General features: G+C 46.5%; 2 protein-coding genes across 5 annotated transcripts; one reads left to right on the top strand and one right to left on the bottom strand.

The window, feature by feature from the left end:
* Positions 1-2890: 2890 nt before the first annotated feature.
* Positions 2891-15031, bottom strand: LOC309439850 (uncharacterized protein). The gene is made up of 6 exons (XM_082052981.1): positions 14328-15031; positions 13959-14027; positions 9807-9926; positions 8505-8561; positions 5917-5976; positions 2891-4833 (listed from the first exon to the last, which is right to left on the bottom strand). The coding sequence occupies exons 1-6, from the start codon at positions 14698-14700 to the stop codon at positions 4031-4033; spliced, it is 1482 nt and encodes a 493-aa protein (XP_081909107.1). The 5' UTR covers positions 14701-15031; the 3' UTR covers positions 2891-4030.
* A 3026-nt stretch (positions 15032-18057) lies between these two features.
* Positions 18058-26266, top strand: TOR1AIP2 (torsin 1A interacting protein 2). 4 transcript variants are annotated; one of them, XM_082053768.1, is made up of 6 exons: positions 18058-18197; positions 19072-19339; positions 21060-21362; positions 21505-21825; positions 22235-22399; positions 23210-26266. In XM_082053768.1, exons 2-6 carry the CDS (start codon positions 19306-19308, stop codon positions 23974-23976), a joined length of 1590 nt encoding a protein of 529 aa, XP_081909894.1. In that variant the 5' UTR covers positions 18058-18197; positions 19072-19305; the 3' UTR covers positions 23977-26266. The 4 variants fall into 4 exon arrangements, with proteins under 4 accessions (XP_081909894.1, XP_081909895.1, XP_081909896.1 ...); XM_082053769.1 differs by having other exon boundaries at positions 18072-18197; positions 19142-19339; XM_082053770.1 differs by having other exon boundaries at positions 18072-18197; positions 19069-19339; positions 22235-22333.

The raw sequence follows: 26266 nt of genomic DNA, 5'->3' as shown, positions 1-26266 counted from the left end.
CAGCTCGAGCTCCCCCAGACTCCCTCCCTCCTTTCCTTGACCGATGTGTCTCCCAAGAGCCCAGAGGAATTTGGGGAAGGGTGCGTCCACCTGTTGGACATGGAATGAGGTTGTCCAGGCATTCAGTTATAAATCCAACTGTCAGGAGCTGACAATAAAACAGGACACAGGACAGCTCTGAGAACTACAGGAACAACCCCTCTGCCACCTTTTCCGCGCTCCTACAATTTTGCAGTTTGTTTTACAGCAGAAACAATGCATGAAAAATTGTTGGCCACATGATTTGGGCTTACGAAATAGAAGGGATCACTTCTGATTTGTTCTCATAATTTTCCAGCTGTGGTACCGGATCTTTGCACACAATCTGGCAAGTTGTTCGCATATCATTACACGCCTCCAAAAATTTTTTTTTCTTAAATACAGCATGCCTGGGATTGCACTGCACAAGGTGCACATAGCTGCATGCTGTACACAAAATACTTTTATGCCTACCTTAACATGGAGCTCACCTTGCCTTTTGCACTCAATTTGAGCTGAATCAATTATAAAGTGTATGAAAACCATTTTTTTTGTTTTTACTTTGTGGAAAATGAGCAAATGCTTTTGTTGGAGTGAAAAATGGGGGAGGAGTGGAAATTAGTCCTTTTAACAAACACGCTTAGCACGCTCAAAACTCCACCGCTCAGCGTAACATGACACAGAGCAGGGTGTGAGAGACAAGGTAACAACAGCTGGGGCTGCGCGTTGTTTTAGGTCCCTTATCCAGCACACAGGGCTGAGGGCAATACGGGTATTGTCACCCTCTAGGTGCTCACAGGTGACAGCAGGAGCAGCAGAAGAGGGGCCACACTCCACCCTGGGCTGGTTGCCTGCACAGGGACTCTCTCCAGCTGCAGGTGTCTGCTCGCAGCCCAAAGAGCGGTTTAACTCTGTTTTCCAGTCCAACTTGCAGAGCGCTGGAAGTTTTGGCTGTGCGTTGGTTTGGAGCTTGTTCTGCTCCCCAGAGATGCTGTTCTGCACAAAGCTTTTTTATTGTAAGCCCACAGAACAAGAAATGTCCCCTCTTCAGTCTCAAGGCCAGACCTGGTGTGCTTGCTCTATATAAGCACATTTTTGCTGTCACAGACTATTTAATTTGCTGAGCTGCTGACAGTTAGGGACAGGTCAACCTCAGAAGGGAGATTTCCCTAGAAGAAGCCAAAGTATTTTACAATTTGGAAGAAACATCAAATGGCTATGCTTGCTGCCGGCAATGAAGTAATTATACAAGGAGGATAGTAATCAGCTGCCTGTGAGCAACACAGACAGACATTACTCTTCACCTCTGGCTGAGGAGGAGTTACTTAATGAGATCTGCATTAATTACCTGTGAATATTTAATGAGAGCCTTTTAAGGACCAAGCCACAAACAGCTACAAAAAGGACCTACAACTTCAAGAGCAGAACGGCCTTTTAATCCTGAGCCTTCCCACTCCTCCAGAAGGAGCTACTTTGTGTGTACAGCATCTTGCTTTTGATTTATTTTTCCAGACTAAGCAGCACACCATGGATATGAAAATACACCTATTTTTCCCTACAGTTTAACAAAAAACCCTCAAGTCATCCTCTTTTGTCTGCCAGAAAATTAAGTAGAACATTAAGTCTTTATGTTCGGGCACCTTCCTATTTTGTTTTGAAACAGGGGAACATAGCTCTTTAATACCCCATAATCTTGGGGGAAGCAGTTTTAGAAGAGCTTGCCTTCATGTCATAAATTAGTCTCTTTTTTTTTTTTGTGGCTACCAGTTCTCCTAAGTATATACTTTTTTTCCTAAGCTATATTTTGGTAAGATTGTCCCTCCAGTCAGTTCGTGGTGCACCAGTTTGCAACAGCAAAGGTACAGGAACATGCATCTAGGAGTGGAACAAGAATGAAGTCATCCCTTTGGTCAGCTGCTGACTCTTGTATCGGACTAATGAAACAAGTGAACCGTATCTTATAATTAGTTCCAGCTGAGGAACAGTACAAGAACACCGAGTAAAAGACAATTCACAGCTATTACAATTTCCTGAATTGTGCCCCATTAGAGAAAAACCCTGATATTATCAAATACATGCATCTAGATCCCATTATCTATCATGTACCTCAAGTTTCTTCAAAGTTCTTGATTTTGCAAAAGGTTGTATTTTAAGTGTCTTTATTTGGTCAAAGGTAAAAGAAGCAATCATATGTATAAAAAAAAAATCTAACCCCTTAAAATTCAATCAGCAAATAATAAAACAGCTTATAAAACAAACAAATTTAATGATTACTAAAATAGTTTACGTAATATACAAACAGATATGCTATCAGGACACACTCAGAAATAAATCACAGTTGTTTTTGTAAAGAAAAAAATTTGTCCAGTGAAATGTCTAAAATGTAAATGCCATCTTTTCCTTCCTGAGCTATTCTTAAACATCCAGAACAGCAGCACTTCTATGTCTTTTATTTTAATGGAAAGCAATATAAACAGTAAAAGCACTATCCATTGCTGGCTCTCAGTGGTTAAAACAAATCCACCTCTGATTTAAGAGACCACAGCTCTGTGTCCCTCCAACTGTGTTCTTTTATATACTTAGGGTTATTTTGGTCTATTCCATGCAACACCCCAAACCTTTGCTTGCACAAAGAAGCAAAAAAGGTCCAGCACCTGAAAAGGTTTTCCTGGTTAAGAAGGACTTTTTGCAACAGGACAGCTCAAGACGCTTGTGAATAAAGGATGGGTCCAAGAGCCGCTAATCTCTCAGCTGTTACAAGAAAACATCCTATTAATTTGAGAGCAGTCTTCACACGTTCCTTTGTATTCAATAAAACCAAATGCACACGGACCAGTAGTTCAAGAGCATACACTAACAGCAATGACATGGAAGTGCTTCAATTTTCTTTATTTTTTACACAAAATAGAAACAGGTACAGGTTTAGTCTGATGCGAGGGATTCTTGGCATGACGCATGCTAAAAAAAAAAAAAGTATTTTAAAAGCATGCATTGTAAACCTGTTCTTCACTAGAATATACAGCAAGCAGCAGGTTATACGCAGATACGCAAGGAAAGGTTATTTTTCTAGGATAGCAAGTTCCACAAATAAATAAATTCTCTTGATGCAAAAATAGTTATCTTATTAAAATGAGAAAGAACCTACATCTTCCTAAACTTTTGTTTGGAAAGGAGATGTAAGAGGTCTTTAGTACACACACACTGCTGACATTTTATCATTTCCCCCAAAATTTTAAGACTTGCAGAACTTTGACAAAGAGCGGAGAGTTCCTGGAAGCAGCGAGGCAAAGAGGCGCTGAGGGATTACTTACCTGACATCAGTACTACCAACGTCAAGCAATCAAGCAATGTATGAAACCTCAGCTTTTGCCACTCTGCAAAACTGTTTGGGGCAGGCTCATTTAAGGAAGAAACAACTGCTGAAAGGTTCTCTGCAAATTACAAATCTTTTGAGCAATTTTGCTATTTCTAGAAGTCAGAGAGAGCTGACACCTATGTTGTGATCAGACAGGTCAAGAAAAAGTTTGTGCTTAAGACTCACACATCACCTTACCATCATTTGCAGTTTATGTTCTTTCTCATGTTAGAAGAAAAGTAAGTAATTGTGACAGATGTAGGTGATGGTTTTGCACTCTGTTACCTTGTCAAACGCAATACCAGCTTTATGCACCACCAGAAAAGGATCCTCATAGAAAAGCCAATAATGCACCAAGGCAGCTCTAGGAGCAGATGAGTGGTTCTGCACTTACTTCCAGCTCCAGGATGACAAGCCTGAATAAGTCACTGAACACAACTTACCAACAACTAGCAAGTTCCTTGCTTACATTCTGCAGCTGATTTAGAGAAGTCCTGGTTACTTTAGCAGAAACAACCCTGCCAGCTGGTAGATTTTTTTTGCACAGAAAGGACTGCTTGCTGCCTGAGCTCAGCTGCCACAGGACATCTCCCCTGTTCAGCCATCACTACATACATTTGCTGTCTTGTTCCTTTCCCCAGTCCTCTCCAATTATTTTTATCTGCATCCCTCCACAGGGAGGCCTTTTTCAGGCCAAACAGGCAACACAAGATGAGAAATACGGCTCCACAGTCCACTCAGCTTATCTGTGTCCATACTATTGTAAGAACTAGGAACATCTGAACTGGTGAACTTCTCCCAGAGGAAATCTCGGACTTTCTCCTCAACTTCTTGCAAGGTGAGGCTCTTTCTCAGCGACTGCTCATCCAGGAGAACTGTCAACAGCAGAGCCACATCCTTAAATGCTGCATTTTCATGGTCACAGTACTTGTAAAAGATTAAGGTGGAGCCTGCGGGCAGTAACTCGAACCGATGCACCACTGCTACCTTCTTGCCTTCTCTGAACCCAGAGCTGAGCTCATTATCTACCTCCAGCTTGACAATGTCACTGTCTAATATGGCTTTGTCTGCCCCATTGATTTTGATTGTAGTAGCATTCTGGGAAAAGGCAAAAGCATCAGCAATCTCATAACTTAGGCACCTCAGTGCTTTCTCAGCTTCTTGGCCAGCAGTGAACAGTAAGATGGCTGGCTCCAAATGCAGATGGGAAGAATTAAGGTGTTTCTCAAGGAACACGTGGGTTCTTCTCCACAGGTTAGGGTCCTGACTTTGGTAAGTATTTTTTAGTTTCTTCATCTGGGCCCGAAATGCCTGTAGAATTTGAGTATCTCTACTTGACAAAGTTACATCCAGAAGACTTGGTATTCCACTCCACAGGACATAAAGCAACGGGACACTAATCAACAGAACCAGTAACAAAGTCCAGCTCTTGTGAAATCCACTCTGTGATTCACCATCATCTGTAGAAAGGAGGAGTAAACAAGAAGAAAATGTTTTAAAAGGAATCAGAAGTCAACAAGTGAGAAGAAAATAAGAGGAAACAGTAGAATTCAATGAACTCATCCCAATCTCAAGCTACTGGTACATAGTTGGAGAGCATAAAGAAAATGTTCTAGTTAAACAAAAAGATTACACACACACACACACAAAGAACCAATACACAAAACACAAACTTTTAACTTCTTCAGCAATTTAGTGAAGTGACAGCATTAAAAAGGGACTTTTTAGGCATTTCCAGATTGACTAAGAATTTGGACATTCTTCTGAAAGTTTAGCAATACTCCACTCTATTGAATCAAATCCAAACTAAGAGCTTAAAATGGTTCTAGAAAAGGTTAAGCTTATTCCTACGTTTAGGCTCTGCAGAAAAAGCCCTATACAAAACCTGGCATCACCAGGACGGTTTCTGTGGTGTTATTTCTCCTCCTTATCCCCATAACGGTAAAAATAGTTTCTGCAGCATTATAGCTGCATCTCAAACATTATCAGAAAACATTTGTGGTCTTTGGATCAGTCAGCTTCCCAAAAAGTACACACAGCAAACACTGCACAGGAAGCATATAGAGTATCAGATACTCTGATTTGGTTTTGTATTTGAACTGTCAAATTAGCACTTATTTGACCAATTGCAAGCATAAGGCTCAATTCTGTTCCCAGTAAAATCAGTGGCAAAAATATACGAACCTCCCTGGAAACAGGAGAGAACTATATACCTCATGCTACCTTTTTATACCCTTTTATCAGGACAGCAACACAAAAACTGTTAAATAAGAACACCGCTAGGCCTGCCTCAATTTTAATCTTGCAACAAATCTTTGTAAACATAAAAGATGGAAGACCTTAAATTCAGATGGAAATGTTACCTATTATACAATACTCTTCCTTCCTTAGTGCTGAAAACACATGCCCTAGCAAGCAAGTCAGCTGTTCTGACAAGGACCCTCAGTTTAACACCAGCTACCAGGAAATCTAATACTTGGACAGCCATGAAAATGGTTAAATGTACCACAAGCATGAAACAGAAGTGAAAGCAGAAGTCTTACTTTTGGCCAAAGGCTGTGACTTCTTCACCGTGCTGGGCTGGTCTCGAAATTTCCTTCTGCCTGTTAAGAGATTAAGAAAGGAACATGAGTAAAACACTAAGACAACAATTATAACCAATCTTCCAGCAAGGAATTTACCAGGGAGTTTAAAATCACGAAACTGCAGTATTTTCATTGAAAAGCTGTTCTTAGTTTTGCTTTGACATACAAAATTCTACGAGGCTTACAGGAAGGTTAACAAAGCACCCTTGCGTAACACCTTCTTGAAGTGAACACAGTCTTGCTAAGCAGGAAGAAAGGGGATGCAGTGACCTCATCCTGGGTAGGGCTCTACCAAGTTTGGGGCTTTCTGTTCTTTTCTGCATCATTCGCCTTCCTGTGCTCAGGCAAAGACCATCTTGAACAAGGAAAATGACACATTAGCCTGAAAAGTCCCATTCGGCTTTCAGATCAACTTTCCATCTACACTTTTTGCCAAATGTCAGTTCTTCAGCCATCTTGACAATCTTGCATAAAAATCACAGGTCCCCAACCTATCACAAATCATCCGCAAAGATTTTTAACTCTTGAAAAGTTACGCAAATAGAAATGGAGGCATTTCAAGTACAAGATGACAAAACGGCAGAGATCTAACAACCCGTTATTTTGTGCAGAAGGATCCCGTGTCCCAATTAAGTTTCCTGATTTTGCTCATGAATTTAAGGGATAGAAAAATGGAGGCTAAATTAACACACATATTAGAAAAATAACACAATGCAAGATATAAGTATCAAAAGCAAAGCAATATGTTAAAGCCATAGTTTCATGTCCCCTCTCCATCTAACTTGGGTCAGAAGCTTGCTTCATCACCAGTCAGTTTCTTGAGATGAATTGTGCTTTTAAAGCAAAATGCAAGCTTTCTACTTCAAAATATACTTTTGGTCTATTTATTTAAATGGACTCAGACAGCAATTACAAGATACATTATCCATAAAAGAGCATTATGAACAACTTTCCCAAGAGACCAGTGTGAATATATACAGTGCAATTACTGGTCAGCATATTTTCTGTATTTAGTCAGTTAATTAAAAAGACACAAGAATTTCTGGCTCCTTGTGAACTACAGCAACTGGTTCAAAGCTGAAGGGACTTTAATAATACATAACCAAATCAGGATACTGTCAATGCCGCTATTGAGAACAAATTGAACAAGCACACCCTGCAGTAGTTATTTCAAGAACACTAAAATAAATTCTATAACCTTGTTTCTGTATGAATGTAATCACAGAAGGTGCTAAAAGCAGCTCTGGTTTAAGCCAGAGCTTAACTGGCTTAATGGACTACTCCATTCTGTAATTTCAAGCCCCCGCCTCCATAGGGCACAGACACAGAGCTTCTAACTGCCTAAGCTTATGTAAGTCTTCTAATAGTCAACAGACCAAAATCACCTAAATTCTATCATATTTTACAATGTAGCCCTGTTTGCAGAGCTTAGGTTTCATACTTATGAGACAGCTGTGATTCACACCCTAAAGGAAAAATACAACAAAACACACAGTCTGAAACCAGATCCTATCCTACCTATGAATCTTGTCTTATTTGCAACACAATTTGCATGAAGGCCAAGCAAATGATTTGTCTTTCCTAATTCAAAAGGCATAACTTCCACAGACACCTTCAAGCTTTCAGAGTTTCAAGTGATTTTCCAAAGTTCTTTGCCCAACACACAACTGGTCACTCCTGCAGCACCTATTACCTCTGGCACTGGAAAGAAGAAATACAAGACAAACCAGAATTCCCTGCATCAATTCATTTTTCAAAAACATTTTGCAGATGTGCAACTACCACAAGACGAGCTTCTCTTCTGGAAGGCACTGTGGTGCCACCAAACCTCCAACAACACCCCATGTTCTCCAGACCAAATTCTGACTTACAAGACTTTGCTAATTTGTATGTGTTCAGAATAGAAACAAGCACCAAGACATTAAGAACAGAAAGCTGCTAAGAATTAAGAACTTTTCCCCCCCTCTCCTTTCAAGTACTCTTCCTAGAAAAAAATAAAAACAAATCCACAAAAGCAACCAATGATGAAAATCTGAAACACAAGAAATTGGTCAGTAGATTAACAGACTGGAGTTTTCCAGCAAAGAAAATTCTGCTTCTCTCCAGGAATATAAGACAACTAATTCAGTCATTGCAGACCACCATTACCCAGGGAAAAGCTAGAAGGGAAGGTGATGTGTACACACTAATCTAACATTCACTACTACCAAAAGGTGAAGGTTTTGTTCCGTTCCTCAGCTCACCAACACAACACCACCAGTACATGCTCTGCACTTATTGATTGTCCCATGAGTCAATTCTATTTCCTAACCCAGACAAAACTTTTTAAAAGTGGGTAATTTTCTGTGGTCAGCAAGTTGAATAACCTCATAGAATGGAACGTGCTGCCTTCTCCAGCTGCCATTTGGATGTCCCTCCGGGGTCCCTTTCCACTTTCCCAGACAAAGTGTCCCACAGCAGAAAAAAAAAATCATAAGCAAAGCAAAAGAATGCTGTACTTTTTACTTAATTCCAGGGAAGGACTAGGTATCTATTGTTCAACCTACTCTGTAATGTAGTTGAGTGATGCTCTTGATTCTTCTCAAGGAAGTCAGCCTTTCTTTCTGAAACCGAAGCACAAATGAACGAACTTAGTTATCACATCAGAGGTCAGAATAAGACAGACAAGCCATACATGCTTTTAGCTCTTCCTACGAAATCTTCAAAGGTTTTTAGGGAAGGAGTATGTGCTGTAGTGCCAAGCCACGCCTGGGCCATACCACAGCCTCTCAGCCCCCCGATGTGACACAAAATTATCCTTCCTGTTTTTTCTTTTAAAAAGTAACAACACAATGATAAAATGGAAAGGGTGGGGAATCAGCAGCATTAATTGATTGGTAAGGGATGGTACCAGACTCTTCATTTGTGAAACCAAAACTATTCAGCAGGAAGGAAAAATAAAAACAACCAGTGTAAAGCTACCACCATAACAATACAGCTATTGGACTGAGGGGACTCCAGCACACATGGGCATGTTCTTGGCTGCCTGAGCAGAATCCTGCCTGTGCTGGTGGGGAACAGCCAGCTGACACAGGTGTCTTCTTGTGCACATCCCAGCTACCTCCTTTGTGCCCCTGTTTTCTTGGTCTGTGCTCACAACTGCTGTCAGTGCTCTCCCATTAACACTGTGATTAGAATTGTTACTAACCAAATGAATGCAAGCCCCTGCCTCACTCTCTGACTAGTTACCAGCTCTCCTAAAAACCTCCCTCATATAGTGTATCTATTTGGATGTATTCAAACCACCTGTAGTAACGTAACTACCTTCCGCTGGGCTAAAAAGTATCCCCTATTTTCCTCCTCACCCTATTTCCCTTCTGGAACCCACGTAGAGAACAATCTCAGCAGTGAACGGAAAAAATGCTCCCTCACTTTAAAGTCACTTGGTATAGCCAGCTTCCCCCTGCTAAAGTCAAAAGTAACTCAGCTTTTTAGAAAAAGAATAGGTTTGATTTGCCTGAAGCAATTAAAGATCCATCTTATAATCAGTTTCTGAAGCAGGTATATTACTCATCTTTTTGTTTTGCTTTTCAAAAAACAGCTATGTATTTATCAAAATTTAAAACTGTGCTTTTTGAACTTTATGGTTTTACGTCCAAGCAGATGACTACAATCAGGTTTAATCTGACTCAAGTGCAGGAGCACACACTGAAAAATTAGTAATTCTTTCCTTAAACTTATTCATCCATTCAGATGTCAACTCAAGGACTCCCCCTTTTGTAACAGAACTGAAAAAAAGTCATTTTAGCACATTTAAACAATCATTTGCTACATCATGGAAAAGGTACTGATAAAATTAGTGTTGTTACCTTTTAATGGCGTATAAAGGTTTGGTTGATGCCTTGCTGGTTCCTCGGGTTCGTTACTGTCATAAGCCTTTGCTTTTTCCTTTATTGGGTTCTCTTGAAGAAAGGAAATTGAAGAACTGCCTGTCAGGAGCCAAAGAAGGAAAAAACCCCAAAAGTTGTTAAAAGTGAAGTATCAGCTGTTCCCATAACATCACAAACCTGAAGGATCCAAGACAGTTTCAGAACATACATGACCTTTAGTTTGGAGAAGAGGAGACTAAGGGGGGACCTTATTAATGTTTATAAATATAGAAAGGGTGAGTGTCATGGGGATGAAGCCAGGCTCTTCTCGGTGGCAAACAATGATAGGACAAGGGGTAATGGGATCAAGCTGGAACACAAGAGGTTCCACTTAAATTTGAGAAGAAACTTCTTCTCAGTGAGGGTGACAGACACTGGAACAGGCTGCCCAGGGAAGTGGTGGAGTCTCCTTCCCTGGAGACATTCAAAACCCGCCTGGACATGTTCCTGTGCGACCTCACCTAGGTGTTCCTGCTCCAGCAGGGGGATTGGACTAGATGATCTTTTGAGGTCCCTTCCAATCCCAAACATACTGTGATACTGTGATACTGTGACCTAAAACAGTGACTTTCAAGTTGTGATCTCGCAAGTTACTTCCTTAAAATGTAACCAAAAGCAACTAAGATTTGAAAAGCTTATGGTAAATTTGAGTTCACTGCAAATCTGTCCACACCACCACATGCTTTTTTTTCCCCCCAATTTTTAGGAGTCCTTGGCTTAAAAAGACTTGAAAAAAAAGCAGATATCAAGACACCAAATGCTAAAAGCCAAGATATGCCTTACACTAAAGGGATTCAATGTAAACTAGTAAATACACAAGAGAATTTTTCCCACAGCTTTGGGCCAAACTTACAAACAATAATTTTGCCGTCTTCCACAGCGTTAGGCAGAAAGGAAAAGAGAGAGAAGCAAATATAGAACATAAGTCCCCTCTTTATGTAACCCAAACCATCCATTAGTTGGGTCTTTTTGGCTCATTAACCACAGAGGCAACCAAGGGCACCCATGCTCCTCACTTAATGCCCTCAGGTAGTCAAGAAGAATCTAAACCAACACCTGTAGATTGTTTCCCTAATTACACAGCCATTCAGATGCCCAAAGCCAACTCCATTAGTGTAACTAACTAGAAAGGATAAAGCCCTGCAAGATGACAGGAGTCACAGAGCAAAGGTCAGGGCTGGAAAGCCAATCACAAGCAGAACATCAGGAGAAGAGGCTTGAAAGGATAAAGTGCAACCACATGGTTGCCTGGATTCAAGGAGGGGAAATAAAAAGGTTCAGGTATGAAATTAAAGCAGTAGTACAGCTGTGGAACACAGACCACGGCACAGCGATCAAGCTGAAGGGGACAAGCAGAGGAAACAGCAAAGGGAAGAACACAATTAGTAAAACTTTTTCTCTGTAACATTCACACTGGGTCCTTTTATTATTTTAACAGCACTGGGTTCTCCCAGGGTTTAGTGCGTTTCTATAGTTCTTTTAGTATATGTGTGAGGGCAACACACAGCTTGCCACCTAGTGTTTATTTAACTTTACTTCAAGAAAAGGAAACAGCCTTTTTCTAATATGTTCTGGTAGCTTTAGCATGCCAGTCTATGTGAAGCATACAAAGGAGGAAACAAACCAACACAACCCAAAACACAAAAGAGAGAAAACTGTATTTTTAAAACTAAAATATTAAGTCACAGATACAACAGTGAAGTATTTGCACATAATGGGCAGGATACTGTATTTTCAAAACCATCTTAAAAAGCTGTTAAATGACTGACTTCCCACCAAGCTAAGACTGAAGATGCTCACCACAGTACTAGATCTTCAGGAATGGCAAACAACATATCCACAACATCTCACTATGTACCGAGGTTTTGCAAGGAAAACCTCACTAGCAGCGGTGGCTCGGAATCACAAGATCAGAAACATCTATGAATCTAGAGACTCATGCAGTCTATAGACTATCAATCTATGGACTCATGCAGTCCATACTTTTTAATTCCTCTCTCCTTCTTTGCATCAATCAGTACTCTATGTCTCTCAAAGTATTCTTAAAAGTTGTTGTAAAAGGGAAAGATGTAAAAACACACCACTTCATTTCTCACATGTGAATCGGCGCCTTCTGTAACAGCGGGTATTGCCAACAAGAAGAGCATTAGTGCAAGCAGACACCACGTGTGGTACCCCTGGCAGAATAAGGTAAACTCTCCTTTTAGTATCTAAGTCCAGCCCAGACATGCCTGTCCTTCCCTTTCAAGGTCTTAAGCCTCTTATCCAAAGGATCATTCCTACCTCCCAGGCAGCTAGTAAGGATTTCCCAATTCACCTCAAATCTGCCACCTGCGGCACAGTCACCTGGCAAGAGAGAGTGATCTTCCTGTCCCCATGTCATATGGCAGTTTAATCAAAGAGACTGGAAACCTGCGAGTTCATAAGCTACAGAGTTATAAACCAGAATATAAAGCCACTCCCTGCTTTTACATAGCAGAACATTTTCTTTTGTCTGGTACCTATCTATCCCTCTGGGTTCAATCTTTTTTAACGACAGAGATGAGGCTGCGACATGTTTGCTGCAACGTTCCACAGCAACTACACACAGCGCAAACTCGAGTGCCAAAACTACCTTGTACCTGCCTTTAACTTGTACAGTTGTACACTGTACTTGCATATTTTAAAACAACTTCAACAGAGACTGCTTTAGTTCGTTCATCTAGAAGATGTTTGATTTGAGGCAGGGTTTGTAGGCTCGTAAAGGCTTTTTAGCTCTAGAAGCCAGTTCCCTAATCTATATTTAAAACCTCTAAGCAGAAGCCAGAAACCAGTTTCTCAAGTTGTGGTTTTGCTTCCATTTTGCTCAGGGAAGCAGGACAATTATGTCCTTGTAAAAAACTGCTCTGCTTGTCCCGCTGCCTCACAGACACAGTGTTAGCCCTGGTCTGCCCTAAACTCTGCAGAAAAAAAAATCCAACATAGCTACAGGTAGGAGGTCTGCGAGGGGGGAAAATACTCCACTCCTGTATAAAGCACTAGGGTCTCTTAACATCATATTTTTATGCCGGTTGTGACTATAATCAAATACCACTGTTAAGAGCTCAGGGAGGTGGCAGGAGGACATCTCTTCCCCCAACCTCATTTTTAGAGACTTCTGCAGTAACAAAAAAACCGCTCAGCTCTGCCTCCTAAAGCAGCCTAACCACATTTAAAATTCTAAGTATGTTAGTACCCTGTTAGCCATCATTTGGGAGTAACACCTTCCCACAGCTTTTCTCACGGGTAGACCTTTGTACTTTCCCAAGGAAATATTCATGACCTCTCTATTCCTCCTTCCAGATCTTATTGTTTTCCCCACACCTCTTGGAAATTCTGCTTCTGAAGCACAATATTGGCAGCCTTCTTTATGAGCAGTGCCACATAATTAGGGCCATGCACTGTAGCTGTAATGAGAACTTGGTGACAGCCCTCTCGCAAGAGCGGATGGGAACGGAGAATAGTCTTAGGCTAGTCCAGCTCATCCAAGATTGCCACATACCGATAATGTATACAGTCCAACTCAAAATAGACCAACGGACTAAAAGGGAAGGAAATAGAGACAATTTGCTAGCAGTTTTCTGGTGGAATGACAGGCTAAAGCCTCATGACATCCCTGGTGCTTCAGAGAAAGGACAAGCGAGCCCCAATCATGCACTCTATCGCAAGCAATGCTGCTCTCTGTAGAGAGTCTTACAGTGATCTATTTTTGTAGCTCAAAATACTTGATTTAAATTCAGCCCTTTAAAAACCAAGCAGTGTTAGTAAAATCTGTTATTCCCCACTTTAATGCCCTAACAAAATACTATTCCAATTGATGCACGAAGTAAAACAGTCACTAAGGGATTCAGTGTGCTCTATATGCACCAATCCTTTTGGAGGGCAGCGACACACTCCCTGTCTCTCACATATGGAATAGAAACCCTGGCAGGATTTCCTCACCTGCACATCAGAACCATGGTAAAACCTGAAAAAAGAGCTAAACCCAAATAAACTCCATTTCCTCAGGTTTTGCACATTTCAGCACCTTTGCAAGCAGCGTGCACAGTAACCTCTCTCCAAGACAAAACCTACCTGGCGATCTGTGCGCTTTGATAGGGGGTCGAGTCAAGGAGTCTGGATTCCCGAAGTGATGCTCGTCACCTAAAATGAGAAACCGGGGGATGTTGCGGTGAGACCGGCCAGCTCCCCTCAAGCACACGTACCGACAGCCATCCGGGAGCACCGAACACCCTTTTCACACCCCGTGTTTCCAGCGGGGCTGTGCGGGAGGGCACCCGCCCTCCAGCCCCATCTCAGCGCCCCCCAGGCCGCCCCCGCCTCCCGCCCCGCGGGGAAGGAGCGACCGAGCCCGTCCGCCCGCCGCACTTCGCGCCGCTCCACCGCGCCCTCAACCACGGGATCCACCGCGCGGCGCTGTGCGCGCCCGCCCGCGCCGCTCACCCTCCAGCGCCTCTCCGGGCCCGGGGTCGGCCTCCGCCTCGGCCTCCGTCTCCTCCGCCTGCGCCGCCGCCGCCGCCAACCGGGGGCTCTTCCGCCTGCACTTCAGCTCGGTGCCGCCCGGCGGAGCCTGCCCGTCGCTCCCCCCCACCATCCCGTCCGCTGCCGCTCCGCTCTGCGCGGGGCCGAAGCTGCCGCGTTCCCGCGGCGGGGGCGTCTCCGCGAACCTCACTTCCCGCCGCCCGAGCCGCGGGGCGGACCCAGCGCCCGCCGCTTCCGCCGCGTCATCGCCCGCCGCTTCCGCCGCGTCTTCGCCCGCCGCCTGCGCGCGGATGGGCCGCCGCGGCGTCACGTAGCACAGCGGGCGGCTCGCCATGGCCCGGCCGCCGCTCCCCGGGCGCCGTCGCTGAGGGAGCGGGGCCGCCCGCTCGCAGGCGCCGCCGCCGCCGAGCCGCCTCCCGCCGGGAAAAGGCCGGGGAACGGCGGAGCGCGGCCGTCCCGCGGCCCAGCTGCGCCGGGGCTGCCCTCCAGTGACAAAAATGCGGGAGCGCCCGGCGCGCCGAGCCACCCCTGGGGCCTCCCCCAGCCCGGCGGGGCCCCGCGGGGGCGGCCCCTGACGGGAGGCCGAGCGCTCCGGGCGGGCCTGGGCCCGGGGCAGGGCGGGAGCGCCGGCCGGAGCGGCCGGTTGCGCTGCCCCCAGCTGAGGGGCCGAAGCGCGGACGGGGCCGCCGGGGCGCGGGCGCCCCTCGGGGAGGTCCCGGGCGCCCCTCGGGGAGGTCCCGGGCGCGGCCTCCGTGACACAGCGGGATGGGCTGGGGCCCGGGCGGGGTGAAACTTACACTGTGTGTGTGTCTGGCGTCCCCCTGTTCTGACAGGCGACAGGCGTGGAATAGTTTGGGTTGGAAGGGACGTTCAAAGCTCAGCCAGTGTCCCTCCTGCCATGAGCAGGGACATCTTCACCAGCTCAGGTTGCTCAGAGCCCCGTCCAGCCTGGCCTGGGATGCCTCCAGGGTGCATCCACCACCTCTGTAACATGCTCTGTAACCACTGCACAGGTGCTCACCAGGGGAGTGAACAGTTCAGGACCAGTTTGGAGACAAGTGGGTGAGCAAGCAGGTGCCCTTGAAGATTTCTACATACAAAAAAAATATAGGATTCAGGAAGGTGGTGCTGACACCTGTAATAAACCTGAAGAACATTATCTTACCCTACAACACTCCCAAACACGCATGCTCATGTTTGTGATGTTATTTGTTTTGTGGGGTTGTAAACAAGGTAGGTGTGTACTGTCCCTGGACTCAAACAAGAAGGGTGGGCGAGGAAGGTGCCATTCAGTCCTCCCTTCTGCAACTCTCTTGTCTGTACATATTTTTCAAAATAAACATTGTACTGCCCTACTAGCACACCATAAATGTTCCAGTTTCATCCAGAAGCAAGTGTGTATTTGTGAGATAACTTACACATAACTCCTGTACCAGGAACAGAGTAAATCCTGCCATTCTTTTCAGATGTAAAAGCAGAACACAGACATTGAGCAACATTTCTAAAGCAAAAATAAAAGAGGATGTAATAAGGGCGTTGCAAAGTACAGCTGAACTGTTTGTTTGTGCAGTTCAAGTGAAAGAGACCTGCTGGTGACTGGCTCATGTTTGCTGACCCCAGCTACAAGCAGTATCACTTTATTCACAAGTTTCCAAAGAAAGCTACTAAATGGTTACTTTATGTAAATATTAACATAGCATGTCCTTTGTAATTCACCTGCTCACTCCTGATCCCTCTGCAGATTGAGAGAAAATGTGATGCCTATTTAAATAAACCCCTCCCTCAAACACGAGTTAAAAAAAGACCTGATTTGTTAAGTTACAATTCTATTAATACATCCCAGCTCATATCCCATGACTTTGTGAATGCTGACAGCAGAAAAGCAACATTAGACAATGCTAACAGGCTTTTTTGTGACAGTTTTGTGATGGTGGGTGACTTCATGTCATAGACCGAGGAGTTAATTCTCCTGTCTGGCTGCTGTTGGGTGTTCTCAGCCAGCACAGACTGAAGCTACCCCCTGATTTTGTCACATGTTTGCCGAGCTGGGGTTCCACCGCCAGTTTCACAACATCCGTGGTTCTGCAGACACTCCCCATTGCCTCCCATGCTGAAGTGACTGCGTGCCTGGTTGTAGGGACAGAAGGACGTAAAATACTATAATTTTCAGGAAGCCCTTGATACCCTCAGCTGCTGCTCACGTTGGCCACCTCAGCTGTCCCTTATGTCTAGAAGCAGACCAGGTCGCACGTTCTCTTGGCCACGAGCAGGGTCCTCAGAGGCATCTTCTTCTCCATAGATCAGCTGCTCTGCCTTTTCCTTCCTGCTTTGCCGTTCCCCCGGTTTTACAGCCTCCGCTGCACCCAGTGGGAGCTTGGCCAGGATGAAAGAATGTGCTGAATCAGCCAGGGAGGGAGGTGGACCTTGTCCCCTCCTGGTCACCAGCTGGGTGGCTCTGTGGGTCATGGAGGAACCCGCTGGCTCTCTGTGCTGCTGGAGAGCAGCTGGGATCCTGCTGTCGCTCCCTGCACTGCACCTGCACACCCCTCACACCTCCTCACCTTCCTGTTATGACCAGCAGCAGTAAATCTTTCGCACATGATACTCACCAACGTACACATGTGTCTAGTAACTGAGCGGTTACAATACGGCCAAGGGATGGACACACAGATGGCCGTAGGGCAGGGGACAGCTCATGGAGGCCGGGGGAGAGACAGAGGCCCGTCCTGCCCAGGGAGCCACACACTGCACCTCCCAGCTTTAGCATCCCACTTGAACCCAACCTCTTACTTGTTTTACAAGTGTCTCAAGCCCTGGTATTGAGGGATCTGGTCAACAATAGCTGCCCACCAGTCCAATCCCCACTTCAGCCTTCTGCTCTCCAATCGAGGAGTCCCAGCCGTTTAGTCTCTATTCCCTCCAAGCACAGTTCCAGTTGCCTGTCCCTGTGCTTCATCTCAGCTGTTTGCCGCCGGGCTCCTCCGGTATGTTTGTGAGAAGGCTGCAAGCTGACTTTGAGGGGGGTTGCAGTCTCTGCACTACTGACGTGTTTCCCCTGGCATGCCCTGCTCCACGCTGCTGCTTCCCATTAAACATGTCTGCAGCAGCAGGGGATTCAACCACATCTGTCCCCTTCATGGGTGCGGCAAGGCATAGCATCATTTTTTAGAAAAGCATTGCCCAAATGAGGCCAGGAACAGCTACACACCCCCCATTGCAGTCTCTGGACCACTGCGGGGTGGGGGGGGAATCCTCATCCTTTGCCCTCCAGGCTGGTGCTAAACACACCCCATTTTCCAGCCTGCAGCTCCCAGACATTTCCAGAGTCTGGAGTTTGCCAGCTACATGTGTGGGTTGTTTTTCTTGTGGCACTTCTGATCTGCATAAAAATCAACTCTCAAAATAGTTCCCTCCTCACTGCCATTTAGTTGTTTAAATCCACCACTGCGTTACTTAACACAGAAAGAAGCCAGTCACCCTGTCTGCCTGAAGCAAAGCCTGCATTGACCACAGAGTTTCAGAAATACAGCCAAAAAAGAAGTTATCATTTCCTGAGCGCCCTCGAGAATGGCTGTTGTTTACCGGGGAGCAGCCGTCCGCCTTTGGCGAGAAGGAGGGAAGGAAAACTACACCTCCCAGCAGCCTGCCGGAGCCCGTGGAAGGGCAGAGTTCACTGTCACGTTGACAGCGCAGGATTTTGGTGCTCGTTGGGGCCACGGGCCGTCCTGACACCGGCCAAAGGGCCTCTGGGAAGCGCAAGCGGAGGGGTCAGCACTGCCCTCCTCTTGCTTCGCTTCGCCACCTCGACCGGCTCCAAACCTTCAAGTCTGGGTAAGCATCCGACTCCACAAAAAGCCACTTTTGTTCCTCTGACTTCCTTCTCCTGCCCGAGCGTCACCAGCGGGAACGGCACAGGGAGGGGAGGGACGAGAGCCGGGCGGCAGTGAGCAGCAATTATACCCCAAACAACTCCAAATCTTGTATTTAGCAAAAAGCTCAGCTGTAGAGACAGTGCAAGGGGGAAAAGGTGCCCCCTTGATGTTCAAAGAGCTGCTGAGAAGACCGGGCTTGAGGTTTTTGTACGGAAAACTGCACAAACCGATCTCCAGCAGGGAAAGTTTCTCGGGAGTTTTCTGTGCTGCCAGTTTTCCAGGAGCAGGCGTTGAGCTTGAGAAAACCATCAGCTTCCTCAGGTCACACCAGTGAGCGTGGCTCCATCTGGTCCCAAAATGCTTTATGGGGGGATGAGGGGGAAATTATCGCTCTGGGGGTCTGGGGGAGTCAGGCTGCGGCTGCAGGTTCACACCACCTGGCCAGGACTCTGCTGGGTGTCCTCAGATGAGCGTAAGGTGGAGTGGTGGTGACACTGCTATAGCGGGGCTGGGTGACGCTTCTGCCCGCGGCTTCACCTTCCATCACCTGCTCTGACATGCCAGAGACAGGACGGTAAGGTGGAGCAGGCTCATCGCTCTGTGTCGACCTGTGAGATACTGGGTGCCCCAAAGCATGGGGGGCAGCCCGCTGAGCCCCAGACTCCTGTCCGGACATCTGGGACCACGGCCAAGGTCATCTGGATGAGAAACCAGTGCCTCACCCCCCCATCAGCTTGTCCTGAGACACCTGTGGTTTGGGGAAGCAAAATATCTAATAGCCCTTGGGCTGAAAGTTCACGATTATCGGTGACATCCTTCCATTTTCACAGCAGCTTGGTAAGCAAGGAAGGAGGAGCCTCCTTCTCTGCCATGAATCACTCCTCCTATGTTTCTGCTTATCAGGTTTATGGGCATTTAATCACAATTTGCGAGGCCAAGACGGAATGGCGTCTGTGAGGGGGATTGGTCAGCCGCTTGAGCAGCAGCAGGGAGGTGCATCTCCTTATGACCGAATCAGAAAGTGAAACAAAACCGTGCAGAAGCCAGAGCTTCAGGGGAGAAAGAGGATGGAAAAGAATCCAGGTGTGGATCTGTCTGAAGGTAAGAGAATCCTACACTTTATCTACTAAGAAAAACCCTTTGCAAGAGATTTCAACAGTGACATGGGAAACCTAAGCAAAAGAAAAATAATAATAATTTTAAAATTCCCTCTTCTACAGGCCAAGAAAAGCAAGTTGCTACCTTTTTTTGAGGGGTGAAAGATTAACAAGTTACTTTCAGTTTTGGAGTCCCACCTGTAGCAAGGTTTACACTCTGTGTCCAGGATGGCAGCACAAGCTAAAGATGGAGCCCCAGACTGGGAGAGCTTTGTTCCTCGCATTCCCAGTGCTTTCTGTCTACAGATGCTTAAATAATAGCCCAGTTTCCCACCACCTATGGATAGAAAACCTCTGGAGGAGGTAGGGCAAGGAGTACTGTTTGTGCCCAGCCTGAATAGCAGGATACCTCCAGGTTCCTCATAGTTTGATTTCTACCAGGTACTTAAATTCTCCAGGTGCCTTGTTATGACTGCTACAGTGAGTATTTCAGTGATACCGCGCTGCTGTAACCAGCTCAGATCTCTCCTAGGCACTCAGAAGCATTCCCATAATAATCATCAACAAGGAATGTAAAAATCGTGCTCCAAAGGACAAGCATGCTCTGGCACGTGATAAGAACAGCTTCTTCTCTGTTTTCAAATTAGCAGGGAGTTTCCTGCCATTTTTATCAGTCTTTATTCTAATGTTAGCATATTGCTTCCTCTAACTGTAGTGCTTGATTATTCATAAGCAAGTGTTCACAAATAGCGCCTGAAACAACACTGTTTGGTCTTGTAAGATTCAGAACATGTTGCAAACGCTTATGCTCAACCTCAGAATTTCTCTATTGAATTATGCTCCAGTGTTTGTTTTTAATTACATGTTGCCATAGCTCTTTGGGAGAGCAGCTCCAGCCCAGGAGCAGAGAAGGAGCACAAGCAGAGCTAACCTTTACATTCAGACAGATGCCTGAAATGCATTGGCATAACTATTCTGGCCAGTACTGAACAACAGCCTTAGAAATGCTTCAAATCATCACCTTAATTTACCAGCCTAGGAAAACTCACTGTCTGTGAAGGATGCGGTAACATATCCTGCCACTTAATGAAGAATTTGCCTGCCCACCCCACATGGGACAGCGTGGGACATCCGCTGGCACAGAGTTAACTTTCCTCATAGCAGCCTGTACGGTGCTGTTATGATTTGTGGGTTAAAAGAAAAACAAAAACAAACCCCAAAAAACTGTTGATAACACAGCAGTGTTTTGGCTATTGCTGAGCAGTGTTGGCACAGCATCGAGGCTTTCTCTTCTTCCCGCCTCTCCCCCTGCCAAGAAGCTAAGAAGATTGGGTAGGGACCCAAGGTGGGCAAAGGGAGATTCCATACAGTAAAACATCAAGCTTAGCAACAAAACCTGGGGTACAGCAAGAAAGGGAGAGGGGTTTGGCTTCCAAGGTGGCCATCACTCAGAGACTGGCCTGGCAGCAGTCTGCTTGTGGGAGGTGGTGAGCGATGGCCTTGGCATCGCTTGTGATCTCCCCCTCTTTCCTCCAAATATTCAGCTGTCTTGATCTCGACCCATGAATTTTCTCACTTTCAGTCACCCTATTCTCTCCCCCATCTCACTGGGGACACATGTTTCTGAAATGCAAATACTGGGAGTTTTACAGGTTGGGGGGAAACCACTGGGTGTTCTTAAGTCCTGAATGGCCAGCTGAGCTCATGAACTCCAATCCCAACAGCCAGGCCAGCCCAAGATAAGGTGGAGAGCACAGAAGCACATCCTGAGCACCAAGAGACACCCCAACAAACACCTGAGCATCAAGTGACAAGCAGGTGTCCTGAGACCTCCTGCAAACCAGAGGAGGACTCCTTGGTGAGTAAATCACCAACTGCTGATGGGGGAGAGACAACACCGTCAGATTTAACCAGCCCCACAGTAGAGGAGCAGGTTAACCAGGAAACCAAAGTATCACTGGCAGAATCTGGGAAGACAAGAGATGGCATCTCGGAAAGATCCCAGGAAGAAGATGGCTTGGATGAAGGTGAGTCTCTCCCCATCCCTGTGTACAGCATTTCCAAAATGATGATAACTTGGCCTCTGCCTAGAGGAGGCAGAGCAGGAGGAAGGGTTGCTGGTTGTTGTGCTGAGACTAAGTGTAGGTCTGCAAATTTTGTTCCCCACAGCCAGGCTGGCCCATGATAAAATGGACAGTGAAGGAGATAATCCTGTCCACCAGGAAACATGGGAGGACCAGGACACAAGCAGGCAACGTGAAAGCTCCTACACAGCAGAGGAAGATGCTTCATCAAGAAGCGAGTCACTGAGCTCTGACAGTAAAGTGACACATTCAGATGTAACTGCCACAGAAGATGCCACCAAGGACCTCATGGCAGAGCAGAGCAGCAGTGACCCTCTCCTGGCTCAGGAGCCAGAAGAGCACACAGAGCAAGAAACACAGGAGAGTGGATCTCGAGGCACCTTAAGGAACAGATATGGGACCAGAGGTGAGCTGGTGGCTGCACAACGCTGCTCCTCCACCGTGCACATCCCTACAGTCTCCATAGCCATTAGAAACATGGTCTGGTGAGGTCTCTAGTGCCTGTTGTCACCGTTCTGGACCTGACTAGGAGAGAAGGCAGAAGGAATTAACTGGCTTCCCTCTTTCTCTCTCCTTTGGCTGTTGCCCTGCTTTGAGAAGCATGAAACCACACCACACTCTGCATCACCTTTCTCCTTCCCCTGCCCAAACAGCAGAGAGCGCCCAGACTCAAAACAGTATTAACCCAAAGCCATATTCACTTCTAACTCTTTTGCTCAGCTGGGAGCTCCTGGCAGCTCTGTTGCTTTTCTTATTACAGCCCCATTTCCCTGTTCCCTGAAAAGGGAGTGACACATTTCTTTCTCTTACTGTAGGGTACACAGCCCCAAAGCCAGAGGCTCAGTCCTGCTTGCAGAACGTCACCACCCAGAACACAGACCAGGAGAAGGCCAAAAAGCCCCTGTTCTGGACAGGTGAGGAAAAGAAGCTTCCCCTGCCTGGTACTCATCGACCAGAAGGCACTGATCCTCTGGGAACAAGTAATGAAGCACATTTAATTCTTCTCTCTCAGAACCTTTCACAGTCTTTCTGAGGGTTTAAGGGCAAAAAAACATCCTCCTAAAAATAAGCTGAGTTTCAGCCTGTAGTAGCAGCTTTCCCTCCAGCTGCCCAGCCTCAAAAGCAGGCACAGCGTGTTCAGTGTGACAGGAACTCCCTGGCATGCCCTGGGAGGTTGGGGCTCCTCTGCTGATGTCCCCCATCCCAGTCTCCCTGTGTGTCAGGTTGTCCCAAGCTGATCTGCACCACATGTTTCTCCCGGTAGAAAGAGACCCTGCTTTGCTTTTGGAGAGGGATGCAAGTTGCTTGTGGACCTCGCCATCCTCCTTTTCTGGGCAGGAGCATGGTAGCCTTTGTTCACCCAGCACAGCTGGGCAGTGAACACAACGGCTGGGTCAGACACCTCCCTGTGTGGAGGTAGCTGCTCCAAATGGCCACAAACATTGAAGAGAACAGAGGAAAGGGAAAGAGAAGAAAGCTTGTGGCCAGCTGCAATCTCCTCCGGAAATTCTGCACTGTGACAACACAGTTATAGCCTTGTCTCCATCTCTGGAGCTGTAGCCCCTCCAGCTGGTGTATAGGAGCATAGGTCCCACAACATTGGGCAAAAAAGCCTCTTCTCCATTCCTGGGGCCCCAGAGAACATCCCAACCTTAACCACTTTCCTAATGCTGGGATTTGAAGGTCTGAGAGGGGAAAAAGAGCCCTTGTAGCTACTTTCTAGCATACCACTGCAGGTCATTTGGGACTGACTTCTGTTCCCCTTCTCGGGTCTCTCCTCTGTTGAACAGGGCTTGTTGTCATCAGCCTCATGTTTCTTGGCTACTGCATAGTCTGCTTCATCAGCCCGTCCGCCGAGTCCCAGCCAGCCCCCAGGAACCCCGCGGTGGAAGCCTTCCTGTCCCAGTTCAACCAGCTGCAGGACAGGTTTCCAGGGCAGAGTCCCCAGCTGTGGCTCCGGGGGCGCAAGTTCCTGCAGAAGCACCTCAACACATCCCACCACACGCAGCCAGCCATCATCATCTTCACAGCTGCCCACAAGGGCAAGCGGACTTTGCAATGCCTTAGCACCCACGTGGCCAACACTTACTCGGCCGCCCTGCATGGCAGCACCGTCCAGATTGATGGCACAGATAAATCCAGGCTCCAGAGTGACCACGCCAAACTGGAGGTGGACTCAGAGCTGAGCTCAGCTTTCGAGGCGGGGGGCCGTGCTGCGGTGATACACCGCTTCGAATTGCTGCCGGCGGGGGCCACCCTCATCTTCTACAAATACTGTGACCACGAAAGTGCTGCTTTCAAGGATGTAGCTCTGCTGCTGACCGTGCTGCTGGAGGAGGAGACCCTGGAGACCCACATCAGCCTCCCGCAGGTGGAAGAGAAGGTCCGCGACTTCCTCTGGGCCAAGTTCACCAACACCAGGACCCCCAGCTCCTACGACCACATGGATTCTGACAAGCTGAGTGGGCTGTGGAGCCGCATCTCCCACCTGGTCCTACCCATTCACCCAGTGCAGACCATCGAGGAGGAGGGCTGCCACATCCACACCAAACCCTAGGGACAAAGGCTGACAGGACCACAGGAAGGGTTGGAAAGAGTCCTGGCTTACTGCAGTGCAGGTGAAGGCACAACCAGTGTTATTAATATTTCTCTTTAATTTGTTTTACCAAACCTTCCTGGGAAGAGTTTGACAGGTACACGGTGATCCAGGCCATTTGGCCAGCTGATTCTGGAGGTGATAAATCACACGCTTCCTGCTGGCAGATGGGAGTGGATATTTTAGTCTGCTAATTGCACAGGAGAGCATCACTGTGTGGGGAGGCAGGAGGGAAAACAGGACTTTGCAGGTAGTGTTTCTATCAGGAAACACACAAATAGCATACACAACTATTACACCAGAAAGACAGCTCAGTTCAGTAGCTCTTACATTTCTTGCTGCCCCTCAGTTTGCTAGCATCATGTACATCAGTTTCAATGTGTAACTAGAAGGTTTCTCTCTCTTTGCAGAGAACTGCTGGAACACAGAAAGGTCAAATTCCCCAAAGCCCAACATTTTGAAGGCACACTTCAGAAAGAAAACCAGTTTGCTAGTCCACGGTTTGAGCAGTCAGTCCTGGTAGAGTCCTGCTTGCACAGACTGACTGACACCCAGCAAAACCCAGATCCTAAATATGTAATAGGATGTTCAAACCTGCAATTCAGAAATCCCCTAAACATGAATCACAAGTTATTTCAGCTTGTCAGCACTTAAATCCAAAAGGGGGGATCCCACCAGGGCATCCCATATGCCAGAGAACAAGCTCCAAAACTAGATAGCAGTGAAACAGAAACCACTTCACTGGCACTCTGACAGTGTGAAGCCTCAAGGGATTGCACACATAAAAGAATGAGTAATACAGTTTAACTTAATGCTACCTCTTAAAAAAACAGTCCACTCCTGATCCCTTTGCCACCAAAAGGCTATGATCATCTCTTATGTCTGAAGCTGTAGATTTGGTCTCACACAGCAGATTGCTCTTCACCTGGATCTCTGATCCATGCGTAGGGCAGGGAGCTGGCTTTTTTTGATGAATGTAGATGTTGATATTTATTTCAAACCATGTGGAGCGGCACACCAGGTCCTTGCCCTCCAAAAGCACATTTGCTTCCCTGCCAGGCATCTGCTATAAAAAAAACTAGGAGCAGAGCTGGGATTAGCTGGGAAAGACAATCTCTAGCGTTAACACTAAAAATCCCCAATGAAGCAGGTTGGTTTCCTACCGTGCCTCCTCTTCCACATCCCAGGAAGATGAATTTGAATCCTGGCAACACTGTGGGGCCCCTGCACACTGTGTCTCTGCAGAAGTTCTGGGGTAGACCAGCCAACTCAGGGAACACCTGGGGGACAGGTGATGGTTACAGCATTTATAATAAATAACCCCCAAATCAGCCCCAGGTGTCAACCCTTGTGCCTAACGTGCCTGAGAAGGAGCATCTGTATGAGAGCACAGCTTATTTCCATGTGAGCAGCACAGACTGGGGCCTTGCAGAGCTGGGCTTTGTGTCTGAACAAGATGCAAATCAAGAACACTGTGATGTTTTTGCAAGCATCACACCCAAGTGCTCCTTATGCCAGTGGGACCCCGGTGTCGGCCAGATCTCCTGCCAATGGTGCCTTGTCGATTTGCCCCACCGATGGCTCTGCTGAGGCGCAGCCATGCACCCCAAAACCACAGCTTGTCTCCTCCTGCCACGTGCCTTGACCTGTCTCAGGAGATTCGTAGCCATCAACTTGGAGGAGAGGACAACACAAAGGAAGAGGAGGGGGGTATTTGTTCAAGCTAGAACCAAAGAACAGACTTTTTGGTTGGTTGGGGACATGAAGACAAGACTACAGGGATTTTAACCATGATGGATGCTGGGCTAGGTGTGAGAGTTACCTGCTGGAGCCCAGTATCAGCAGGGCAACCCAGGGCATGGTTTTGTATGAGACACGAGTTGCTTCCTCCTCTCCCTCCTTTTTATTGCTATACACTACCTTGGTAACAGAAAACACTGTTTCTTCTCTTCACGGTTCAGTACGGGCGTTGATGTCAGAACCGGCAAAGCATTAATCATGTTATGTCAATATCTTGAAGGAAATCTGTATTTTAACATTATATTGCTCTCTGGTTTATGTACTGTGTTTGTAACACATAGCCAAGGTTTGCACAGGCGACTTCATGCTGCTTGGGCACATCACTGTAAGTGTCACCCACCCCAGCTCTTCCAATACACAGATAATTCTATGACCTTATAAAGACAGAATTTCTGCTAGCTTCTGAAACAAGACTTCTATTTAAAAATAAATAATGAGATTGTGAAAGAAA

Source organism: Streptopelia decaocto (genome assembly GCF_964273445.1).
Source record: "Streptopelia decaocto genome assembly, chromosome: 5".
NCBI lineage: Eukaryota > Metazoa > Chordata > Aves > Columbiformes > Columbidae > Streptopelia > Streptopelia decaocto.
Note: the sequence above shows the minus strand (reverse complement) of the source record. Positions and strands in the feature narration are given on the sequence as shown.